Consider the following 12,681-nt stretch of genomic DNA (forward strand, 5'->3'; position numbering starts at 1 on the left):
CATAAATACTTGTAATGTTTGAGGGGAAAGGGAATAAGAACTTCTTCAGTAGTGAAGGAATGAAGAATGAATGAGTAAAAAGAGCAAGTCTGCCTGGTCTGCAAGTTAAGGTAGGGCAGCACCATATGACATAGGGCTTTCATATTTTTTTCCAGAAATTACCAAAAGAAAGGCACATTAAATCTGGTATATGCCAGGGTGGATTATGTTCTTTACAGTCAACCTGTGCTCACACTGAGCATGTCAGGACCTCTGCTCATAAAACATCTCAGCTGGACTTGGTATTCCCAGGAAAAAAAGGCACTGCACTGCATAATGCTCATAGAAAGTGTGGTTAAAGATCCCTGTACAGGTAGTGACATCATGGGAGTTATAGCTGCACCTATGCTCTGAATTGCACATAGTTCTGGACATAAGTATCAGAACTGAGCACCTCAGACCTCAAGAGACAGTTCTTTTCTACAGGCATCAGTTGCTTGCTGCTGCAGTCAATATAAGAAATAAGGGACATCAAAATCATCAGGAGCCAAGCTCAAAACAAGAAAAGGAGTGAGTTCTTCAAGCAGCATAGAGTTAAGTAGGCAAACTTCTTCCCCACAGGATTTTGTGGATGCTAGAAGTTTACATGGCTCTGAGGAGGCAGAGCAGGTTCATAGGAGATAAATCTATTACTTTTTACTACAGAAAGAACCATGTTTGAGTTGGGAAGTCCTTGAGCTAATTGTGGCCAAAAGACAGGGGAGCATTCTGGAAGTATTATATATTCATACCTGCTCTCATGCCCTTCCCCTGACAACCACTTTTAGGTAGTGTTACAGACAGGTTATTGGCCTGACCTGCCATAGCTGATCTTTGTGCTTGATGTACAGTGAGTTTAAATGCAAGCAGGAACTTTTGCCTTCATTGAGTGTTACCTGAACTGTTAATATCTATCACATAAGAAATTAGAGATTATTTTAAAATGAAATTTACTTACTATTTATTTGCTCTAACTAACCATTTAGTAACAAAAAATCTGTCAAAAAGTAAACAGAAAAACATTTACCAAATGACTAGAAATACCCATATTAAAAAAACCCTGCAAAATGCAGGAGCAAGAGCCTACACAAAAGATGAAAGCATAGCCTTTTTGAGCCAAAAGTCAATCAAAACTTCTTGAGCAGCAACATGCCAATACAGCTGCAAGTTCTCTCATCAGTCACTGAAAGCTGAACTTACTGTGGCAGTAAGTCTGCATTTTGCCACTCAGGATCTTTTTCCCATCATTCTAATAATTTGCAGTGTTAAATAATGCTGGAGATTCCAATCCTGAAGTTAAAATGGCAACACAGAAAAGTAAAGGCTACAGGGAAAATACCAATGAAGGCAACATCTGATTTCTGGTCTGAGTGTGCTGGCTGTTCAGTCCCATCATATTTATTTCTGTTTCCCAGCTCTACTAAGACACCAGTTGGTAATACAGTCACGATTGGTGGATAATTTATTTTCATGTTGTATTTACTGAGCCACAGAAAAGAAGAAAATGTTTTTCCCTTCCCTAAGACAGCATGTTTTCTGCACTAGACATTCAGTAGAATGATTTCCTTTTTTACTGTGAGTCATTATGCTAGCAGAATTTGTGATAACTATCTGAATTTTATTTTCATTATTGTTCAGGTAACTAGTATCTTCAGATCACTATTCTTAACTAAAGCATCAGAAATCAATTTTTATGCCTCAAGTTTCAACTGTACAAATCCTTTGTAAAGGAAAGGATGCATTTTCAAGCATTCAAAAAAGCTGTGTTACAAAACTTATGCCTTTACAGAGTTATATTACAACATAAGAAGTTCATTGACTACAGGCGATAGAAAGAAAAAAAAAGTATTAGGAACTGTAGGCAAAAGCTGGTGGATGTTAGAAATGCTTCAGTTCTTTATAACTCACTTAAGAGATCTCTTGTGTCATGCCATGAAACATTTCTATTTTTTAAATGAGCCTGCCAAGTATGTCAACCTAAATTTTTTTTTTTTTTTTCTTGAGACTTCAAAGCACTTCCTGGGGATGCTGCTGAAAAACAATCCAAAGGATGGGCAGCTGTTTAGAAATATGTGAGCCAAAAGAGTGCAGAGGAAGATAAAGCAGTGTTGTACGCTGCCCTCTTCCAAATTAGAGATGCTTTAGAAAAATGACTTGGTGATCTGAAAGGGGGCACCTGCTCATTTAAACTTGTCTCTCAGCCTCACAAAAATCCCAAACTATTTTCTGCATATAACTAACACTTCCAGACAGTTTGGAAGAACGTTTCACAATATGGCAGCAGCTGTACCCACAAATGTGGTAAATTGTGCTAAATGTTTGCTACTATAAGCTTGCCAGATTGTCCAAGATCACTGGTTAGAGGTGATTTTCTAATGGATTCATTTCTTTTGTTGTGGTAAGGGAGAGAAAGGGTATTCTCTGTTAGGACTGGTGGTGTAAAGTGATGATTTATATGCTGCACTAGTGTAACTATCCTACCAGAAGTGACTACCTCGTGTTACAAGCTAACCACATAAATGCTGTGTAACATATTCAAAATCAGCACATTTCCTTCTGCCTTGAGAAGAAACATTTCTGCTCGGATTTGGTTTCATTTAGTTGTATTAAATCTGGCACACGTTTTGCTAATTTAGTACATCAAACCTTTCTGCCAGATATGTCTGAAGAGAAAATATGTTCAGTTCACCTTGGTAAGCATGAGTTCTGTGTAGAAGGTATTTTATTGAAAACCAGTGTGTTTAAAAGAGCTAGGTTCATTCACACATGAATGACTACAAGATGCCATTTCAAATACAGTTAATATCAGTACTCTTTTGACCCATACTTTTTAAATTATTAATTGGAAATTCTGCATGCCAAAATCATGAAATAATAAAATTAAATTAGTCAGTCTGATGACATAAGCGTTCTGCAGGAAATCTCATTCCATATGTGAGAGGACAACCCCACATTTTTCAGTGTTTGCAGAGTTACCAGTTATTTCTTTCCCCCCTCACCTTTCAAACTGTTTATTAGGCAATTTTAATTGTGGAAGTAAATTTGGGAAAGACAGTAGTTATTCTAAACATGACATTAAAAACAAGTTCAGATACTGTTCACAGTCTGCAAGTGCTCAACCCCTAAGAGGGCTGCCCAGGAGCATGGGGTACAAAGCTGCTGCCTCAGAAGTTTCATCTGTTGCAACAATTCCTATCAAAATGAAGTACACTATAAAACTGTTTAGCAGCCATCCACATACATGAGAGCTTTTAAGAGCTACAATTAACACACACAAAATAAAAGTAACAATTTAACTTGCAAATTTTATAAAGCCAGAATAAATGCACTCCTTAGTCCAAGATAAATAGCCTCACTCTTAGTTCTGAAGAATGCTGATGCTATTCTGCCATCTGTACCACATTTTTTGCATTCTAGCTAACTGCATGCCCAACAAGGAATGAGCTGCACCACCAAACTGTCTGTATTTAATAAAAATAAGTCTACATGGTTTGCTAAAACTGCTTATTTGGCTTGGCAAGGCTTTTGTTTCTTTTTTTAAAAAAAAGCAATCTACAAATTAAAATCATCACCAAAGCAATTTACTTGCCATTTTATTTATCCCTTATATAAACCTTTGTTTTGCAGATCCCAGATACCTTAAACACAACTACTAAAATCTGAAACCAGATAATGAAACAACAGAACCATTTCTGCTGCTGAATTTAAAGTAACGTCAGCCTTTTTCATTGAGAGGCAAACTTTATAGAGCTGTAACTCGGTGCACATGCACTTTCTCCCAAAAGTTGTAGCTTGTGCACTCCTTTTCCCCTAATATACCATACAGAAAGAAATGCATCAGTAAATTTTAGACAGATTTTTAACATTTAAAAATCCATTTTTACAGTTCATTTTACTTTGACACATTTTTCAAGTTAAAAAAGATAATTTGAAATTTTGATTTTGTACAGGGAAATTGGTGCAGAGGCCCCAAAACAGGAAGGATTTCACTGAAGCTTTTGAAAAGTCAACTAGCTGCTTTGGCTGTTTCACTTAAAATAATTAAGGTTACAGAACAATTCAAAGGCATCCATGCTTTCTTAGCATAGTTGGATGAAGTGGAAAGATATGGTCAATCTTTTTATAGATGAGAGGGGAAATTTTATACTGTAGAGCTTTTTATTTATTTATACATTTTTATACACAGACTTGCTCCATTCTTTACCCTGTATCTCTGCTACCAATCTAATTCTTCATACTGGTTGTCAGTTTTTCAGAGGGTAATTTTAGAGAACAAATACAAGCAAGCCTGTTTAAAGATGATGGAAAGGTGGAAAAGGGATTCTTGTTGAGACACACTGACCCCAGAATTTTCCTCTGAACGACAACTCTCCTGAACAGAATCTGTCTCCAAATCCAACCTGCTATTCCAAGGCTGTGCATCTTTGAAACTGCAGCAGTTTAAGCAGGCTCTAGTACTGTAATAGCAGCATGCCTTCAGCATTTACTACTTTCCCAAGGTTTGTGCCACTTAAGAACATTACCAGTAGGTAGTTTTTCTCATGAGTTTCATCCCCGATAAGAATACAAAGGAGCACTAGATTAAGAGCAAGTAAAATGGGTCTATCAACATAAGCAGTTTAGAGCAGGTTTTCTGGTGCAAAATTGTCTTGCATTTGTCATTGGTCTTGCAGTATTCTTGACAGATTTTAAGGGATATTTGGATGCCTAAAAATCTTTGCAAGATACCTACTGGCACTTTTGAGAGAGCATTTAAATTGGAACTTTATCTCTAGCCACTCTAAAATCTAGCCCATTATGCCAATCTCTTAACTCTCGCGCTGGGCACATAAATAAAAAACCCCAATGTAATATGTAACGACTATTACATTTTTAAAGAAACAAAGATTTACTTACTACTAGCATTTGGTATGTAAACGTATTTCCATTATCAAAGATTGTGAGGAACCTCCTCTTACCTGTATTAGGATCTTTGACTACAATGTCAGAAATCTCAAAGAGTTTGAGAGGCAAGGGCATCTTTCGGTTAGCAGCAATAGTTTTCAGCAGCCCTGGAAGAAGGGTTGTACGTGCCACCTGCAGGACAAACATGGATGCTGCAAATGAAATACCTTCCAAAATCGCTAAAGTCTTCTTAATTTTTTGTTTTGCTCATTTGTAACAAAAGTTTAAAAGTAGTCGGGTGCAAATACTGCACTTATCTCTTATGTTTAAGCATCTTTGTTTTAGAATTATTAAACTTGAAAATGTATATTCTCTGAATGTTCTTTATACTGCATTTTCTGAAAGACCGTATATGTGAGCTTCAGAATAGGTATAATTTCACAGGTGCTTGAGCTGCAGCTCAAGGTAGAAAAACAAATAATACAGAACAAAGTGCAAAAAAAAATCCCATAAATTTAATCTCCCTTATTCCAAAGGTAAGCATTAAGTGTTATTTTGGAAATACTAAATGCTATCTGAAATACTATCTTGATACCTCTTAAGAGGAGCCTAAGTAACAGAAACAGATATATTCTGACTGCAGTTGTGGACAAGCCAAAATACGTACAAAATGTATGTAAAGAGCCAAGCAACCAAGCAAGAGGCAATCATATTACTGGTGTTGTAAATACATGCACATATTTCCGGTGTTCCCCATTCAAATACTTCCTTAGAAGTGCACTTTTTTTTTTTCCCCCCCCAAACTGGAAAAGTCTAATTCAGTAAATCTAATGGAAAAGCGATGGAAGTGACTGTCTGCTGTTGACTGCAGGTAACAAGTTACCATGTGCTCAGCCACAGTTTACTTCTTATTATTGGTCATGCAGCATTTCTGTCTATCTTACTTTTCCTAACCAATTAAGAGCTCCAGCTGCAAACTGAGCTAGAAGAGGGCATCATCCTGCCCTTGTCTTGCTAGCAGAGGATAGGGGAGAAGCCATCCTGAGAATCCCATCACAGTTAACATCTAAAGATGAAAGTTTGTAGTGCATCACAAGAAGTAATCCTTTCCCATTTTCAGGGAGGCCTACAGATTTTAAAAGACTGAGGCTATTTTTGCCATAAGGAATATTAAATTTTCAGCCAGTAATGTAACTGCTTAGCAGCATTGCTACTGCAAAGGCCTGCAGTCTCTGAAGAACAGGAATCTGAAATTGTACCTGGCTAGAGGGGCTGCCACTTCTTCTCTCTTTGCTCACACTCAGTATTGTTTGTTTGTGGTACATTCTGTATTGCCAAGTTGTAATTACCATTCCAAATGATGTATACGAACAGGTGAATAATCATGTCTGTTTATTTGTGGTACCAAATAGAACAGAAAATACATGAAGGTACTCAAAAATTCTGTTCCTGAGCCTCAGAGCAGCAGGACACCGTTTTTAGTATTAGAGATAAGATCTAGAAACGTATTTTAGACACTCAGAGAAATCAGACTTACTGAAGAAGATCCTAAGTAGAGAACATAAATCACAAAATATTAATACCCACAGACTGCTCAAGCTTTCTAAACCTTTCTACAGAGTGTTTACCTTTGTATTTCTTAGGTTCAAACAAAAAAAGCCTCTAAATTTACCTTTGCTGTAAACTAAAGAAAGCATCTTTTTTAAAAAAAATACTCCCCAACAGAAATATAAAAACCATGGGTACACTTTTAACTATTTTCAGAATTGCTGAGAATACTGTATTTGAGCTCTTATTCTCTGTTCTAGCAAAGATCAAATGATCTAGAAATGGGTATTAAAATACTTAAAAGAGCAATAAAAGGTTTTTTTTTTTTAAAAAAAGAGCAATAATGATTAATAATTTTAAGAAAAACATTTCCTATGCAGAGTTCAGGAAGTTTAGAGATTGGCAGGTCTAGTAGTTCTATTTATATTGAATGGCTTTTCTAAATGCAGGAGTTGATCAGTCATCTGGGATTTTCAGCTCAATTTTGCCACATGCTGTCATACAGAGCATGGTATTTTACATTATTGGAAAGCTCACAGTATTTCACATGAAATAAGGTATTTCTCAGTAAAAGAGTAACAGAAAACAACTGCTAGCAAGTTTAGTACATAACTATGCACATCCTCTTTAATGCAGGAAAAGTAGCTCTATAGTTTATAAATTTTACTTCCTGTTGATTCCTTTCTTTCAAGTACAGAATTTGTGACAATGTTGTGAATTCTCTCACCTGAAATTCTGCTGTTTTGGGGTTTGCTATGCGCACTGCTTTTGTTGCAGAGATATCCATGCCCAGTTTATCTGCAATGTCTTCTTGAGAACACTGAGAGGAAGAAAAAAAAACCCACCAAGGTCAAGTAGTTAAAATAGACAGTAAGCCAATGTTGAAATTGGATATCAAGAATCAACAATGTAATTGTAGCATTTGCTCCAAGGCCCCATAATATATGCTCTCATGTGCAGCACCACTCATAATAAAAATTAAGCCCCAGTCTTAAGGCTAGGCAAACTGGTTTATCTACAAATGTTAATTACAAACCAAATAAAGCTAATTTTTTTTTTTAAAAAAAGGCAAGTGTTTATCGAGGCTTCTTTCAAGGATTGCTGTAATCTGTTTTAAAAACAGAAGCTCAGATTCTGCCCCCTGACTTGCAGTGGGTAGAGTATTTTATTCTGAAAATAGCACTTGTAAAGGGAATGGTACCCAAGCTTTCTCACAGAGAAAACAATCCCTTGGGCCTGCTTACAGAAAGTAAAGTACTGTCTGTGAAAAACAGGTCATATGGCCAAGCCTCCATTTTTCATAGCTGCATAGGATTCTCATAACTCATCATTGTTTTAATGTTTTTTGAGTTGGGAGTATTTTTAAAGCCCTTATTCTTGAGGTGTGTTTTTAAGCTGGTCAGCAAAGAAATATACATGCACTTTGTAAGGCTCAGACGATGTCTGTGCACATACAGCAACAGATGCTACTGATAAGATCCACACTCAAATTTCCAGAATTTAGAGCTTTATTAATGTATTAAAAGAAACCAACAGCAGACTAGGCATGTAATTGGGAATTTGCTAGTATACTGCAGTCTCCCAGAAGTGTTCCCTTTGCACTGGCATCACTCTGAAAAGTATGCTGATAGACCAAATGTGAGGAAAATGAGCAGATGATATCCTCTGAAAAAATGAATTATTGCCTACAAAAAAATAAAATATTAAATGAATGCTGACCTTAGGAGGAGAAAACTGTGTTAAACAGTTTTCAGATGTGTATCTAAACTATGGTATGTTACTGCAATTTAACCAAATGCATTTTGGCTCAGTTGGAGCTCCTCACAGAAAGCAATGTTATTGTGTACGAGTATAATTTGAGGCTCAAACCAAGAAACAGACTATGCACAAATACATAAGCAGTGTTTGTCATATAACACTGGGCTACAGAATGTTTTAGCACAAATGATATTTGTCATAGTCATAGGCCTCACACTGGTGTTTTAATAAAGTGTTGGTGATACAGTAGACTGTCGGTTTCACCATGCCACAGCAGAAATACAAATATGTAATGTGATAACATGATATACTGCATGATCTTACAAAATTCTGTTGTTGCAGTTCATAGAGGTCCTCAGCTGTAGTGATGTAATATACTAGATGGTTTTTGAGCATATTACCCATTCAGTGCTAAAAAAATGTAATTATATTTGTTAATGGACAAAGAAAATCTATAAAAGCTTGATCATGTTATACATATTATACCCCAGCATGATACTTAAATGAGTTAGTAACAGAATATTAAAACTGTAATATATTTGTTAGACTTTAGAATTAGTCCAAATTTTGATTTGAAGCTCCATGAAATCTGAAGGTGTTAAAATTTTGTTGAATCCATTCGGATTGCCAACTTTGGCTGGAATACCTGAAGTTTTCAAATGCATGTAAATGTTTTAGGAGTCTGCACCACCGTATTTTAAAAATCTTTGAGTAAGTTATCAAAAAATAATCTGTGATCAGATAACTGTCTTTTAAATGGTTGTGTACTTTCAGGGATGTATACTTTTGGCCATCTAGTCTTAAGTTTGGGAAAAGGTTGAGAAATTCCACAGTTTTTAACAGAATATGTGATGGTCGCTCCCCCTCTGCTAAAATGTCTACAACCTTCACTTTAAGGTAAAGGCTTTGAGCAGATCTTGCAACAGAAAGGCTTTTCTAAAAGTTATAGTTCATTTTCAATAGCTGACTATGCCAATCTCCAAATACGACAGTTAGCATATACATTTGGAGGGCATGGGGGTATATTTAACTTTTTTTTTTTTTAAAATAGTAGATCAGGTTCTCCGATCCAGCTCACAGCTATGGCAAAGGCGTATGAACAAGTCACCATGATGGTATTTCCTACTGAACATTTTATTTCAACAAAACAATCCTGATGCAAAATTTCAGTATTAGAAATTATGCCAGCTGTTAGTACTGGAGTGGCATATGCTGCTGCAACGTCCCACTTCTTGGTAGAAGACTACTGGCATGGCTGTAACAAATAATGTGACTAACACCTGCAACCAGTGGTAGCAACAATTACTGTATTATTTGTTCTTCCGTGCAAAAAAAACCCCCTACCCGTGGTGAAATTTACAGAGAAATTTGTGTGCCCTTAGCGTGCATTATAACTTTTTTATGGGTATTCTTAAAATAAATTCTTTGCTGACTGAATAACTACATATCAGCTTGGTATATAATGCAAGGAGTCATGGGCAAGTGACAATAGTAAAAAGAGAACTGGAAACAGGGTAATCTTTAAACTGTAATAAGTTTAGAGAAAAGTACAGACAGTACTAAATTTTAATGTTTGTTTTCCAGATTATCAAACTATGATGAATTTCACATCATCTTGTGATCAAAGTCTTGAGAGACTTGCTGTCATACAATTTCATCCTATCAAGTTAAACTAAAACCAGTACTTCAGCAGCTATTTTTGCCTCTATACTTAGAACTACATGCCATGTTAACAGTGACTCAATCAATTTCTTTGACCTACAAACTCACAAAATAGTATACTACATTCCAAAGCACTAGCAAACAATCACCTGCCAAAACTGTAAACAGATAATACTGGTACATTTATGCAACAACATATCCTCAGACCATCCTCTGCAGTTTTGGCTGCATCACTGTTCCAACATGCAAGTAAGAAAAATATGCAATCAGTAAAATATACCAGGGCAAAAGTGAGCGCTTCAGTGAATCCAGCAGCTGCCAAGTCCAGTCTCAGAAGTTCTGTGAGCTTATTGATGGGGAGCTAAAATTGAACAAAAAAGTTTTCAACTTCCATCTAAAAACAATGTTGTATTCTTTCCTGAGGTGATTCTGCTTGTTACATTACGGTGAATTCACTAGGGAGGTACTATGCTTGTGTGCTTAAAATATTTGAAAGCGTCAGCCGGCTGCCTTCAGGTTTGCCTGAGGAAATGAATCTCCCAATTAGAGATTTAATATGGGCTCACTACTTAAACCCCGTCTTTTTTCAAGTACCAGCAACCACTGGTCTTGGACTTATTCAAATCAGTGGGGCATCTGTTTTGTATCCTATCCATGGTAAATACTTCTCAAGGCAAAGCATGTCAAAATATTTAATTCCTAGGTTCTGTTTTCCCCAAAGCCCTTCTGGCATGCACTAGTCATTTACTGACAACAGAGCATTTACTTGAAGGAGCAATCTTACTTGATTAGCTATGGTGTACGTTTTCGGAATAGTCATCTGAATGTTGTTATAACCATAAGCTATTGCTGCATCTTCTACGATATCACATGCATGGATAATGTCCGCTCTGGTAGGAGGGATTTCAATCTCTATATTGTTCCCATTCCCTATGACGTGTGATTTCAAACACATTCTAGTCAGCAGCTTTGCAAGGCTTGATGGAGTTTCACTGAAACAAAACAAGACAGTAGTAATTTATGGATCTTGCATTGTATCAACTGGCTTTTAAAAGTAATCAATGTTTCTGTTGCACTGCCTTATATCCTAAAGAATCTTCATGCTTTATGGACAGTACATAGACTTAGTATTCTATCAGAACCAGCTCAGATTCTGACTCTTGACAGTCATTTTTCTTTACTTCATAACAGTTCTGTGAAGCCATAAAGAGTCACTCACTTTCCTTGAAAACAGGGGAAGAAGTCTTCCAGAGTTGATCTAATTACCCAAGATAACCCCTGCACTTGTGACAAATTAAAAAGCAAATAAATCACAGTGTAAACATTTTTAAAACAATGCAATAATCAATGTTTTCTAGTACCTTTTTCATGATTAATGTTTATGAGTAAAAATGAAGTTTTCATTTGCAGTAACATACCTGATTCCTATTTTCTTGTTAATGAGTTCAGATTTCACCTTCTCTTTTCGGTAAGCCAGTTCCTAAAAAGAAAGACAAAGCTTTTCAGCATACACAGTGCCTGTCATTTCTACCTAAGTGAATTCAATTTTGACACCTTAGTAATCTAGCTTCTTCTAATTACAAAACTAAATGACAGAAGGCAAGTGTGGAATATTAGGCTGAACTTATTATTTTAAGATAACAGGATTCCTGAAAACATATTATAGTACGTGATGTAAAAGCTGTTCTCAGTTAAGCTACAAGGTCGAATGCAGCGTGAAATCCCTGTTATTGAAACTTCCGATAATTTCTGATATATGCAAGTAACAGAGGTTCTGAAAGGTTTTAGTCACCAGTTCATCCTAAGTCAAAGCCCTAAAGCAGTGAATGGTCATGCATGAGATCTCATGGTCTAGTACAGATCAAATGACTTTGAGGAGGAAAGGGAAAGAAAACTTTCTATTTCCATATTGGCACAGAAATATCTACTGGTATTTTACTTAGAAAGTTTGCAGCGTATTTGAGAAAGTTATTTTGTATGTATTTACTTAGGTGTTTCTAAACTTCTAGGCATACAAATCCTTAAAAACCTTAGCATCTAAAACTTTGGGTATTTTTCTCTCTATTTTATCTAGGGAAGCTTTTTTGGTTATTGTAGAGATTTATGTTTTGTTGGATATCTCTTTGTGATTCTAGGTCTCTCCTCTGTTGATTAAAACTGACATTGCTAAAAGTTAAAACACCACTAGAAAAAGTCTCAATAAGTTTCTTTCCCTCTAAACAGTTTGTACATGCTTGATACATCTGATTTTATGAACTCAACCAGTTCTCTGTCTTCAGTTACTTTCAGGAAACAGGAGGAATTGTTTTCTTTATACTTATTAAGAAAAGAAAAAAGTAAGACTCCGTTACTGCAAAGAGGTCTGTCTGGGACTCTGAATGCAGGCAAACCTGCACTTGATGTCAACACCATGCCTTACAGACCTCTAAATAGTTGGAGTCCATAAAGTGAAAGCCTGAAAAATCCAGTGTTACAAGGTTATTTTAACTGAAGGGCATTAAAGTTTCCAGATCTGATAAGTAAGTTCTGCTGAGGCTGATTTCTGTTGTCCACTGGCTTAAGGCTGAAGACCTCTTCCCGCATTCATTTTACCTGATTTGGAACATGTAGGTTTTAAAGGCTTTAGACACAGATTATGACCTTTGATTGCAATCTTTACTTGTTCCTAAAAAAGTCTGTATCACATGAACTTCAAACCACAATAGTGGTTACCACTCGTATCTTTAAACCCTACCCTTCTTTTTGGAGTACCAGGCTATGTCAGTGCGACTGTATTTTTAGCCTTATCATAAATTTGCAGAGCTTCAGAAT

At 36.2% G+C, this 12,681-nt stretch overlaps 1 protein-coding gene across 1 annotated transcript in view; it reads right to left on the reverse strand.

Moving 5' to 3' along the window:
- The window catches only part of FARSB (phenylalanyl-tRNA synthetase subunit beta), a 40,793-nt gene that overhangs the window by 18,296 nt on the left and 9,816 nt on the right, over positions 1-12,681 (reverse strand). The window contains exons 11-15 of the mRNA XM_074912036.1: positions 11,289-11,350; positions 10,655-10,862; positions 10,151-10,231; positions 7,178-7,270; positions 4,977-5,094 (exon numbers count right to left, since the gene is read on the reverse strand). Of these exons, the coding sequence (XP_074768137.1) occupies positions 4,977-5,094; positions 7,178-7,270; positions 10,151-10,231; positions 10,655-10,862; positions 11,289-11,350 (562 nt within the window). The remainder of the gene's footprint in view (positions 1-4,976; positions 5,095-7,177; positions 7,271-10,150; positions 10,232-10,654; positions 10,863-11,288; positions 11,351-12,681) is intronic.

Source organism: Athene noctua, chromosome 8 (assembly GCF_965140245.1).
Source record: "Athene noctua chromosome 8, bAthNoc1.hap1.1, whole genome shotgun sequence".
Taxonomy (NCBI): Eukaryota; Metazoa; Chordata; class Aves; order Strigiformes; family Strigidae; genus Athene; species Athene noctua.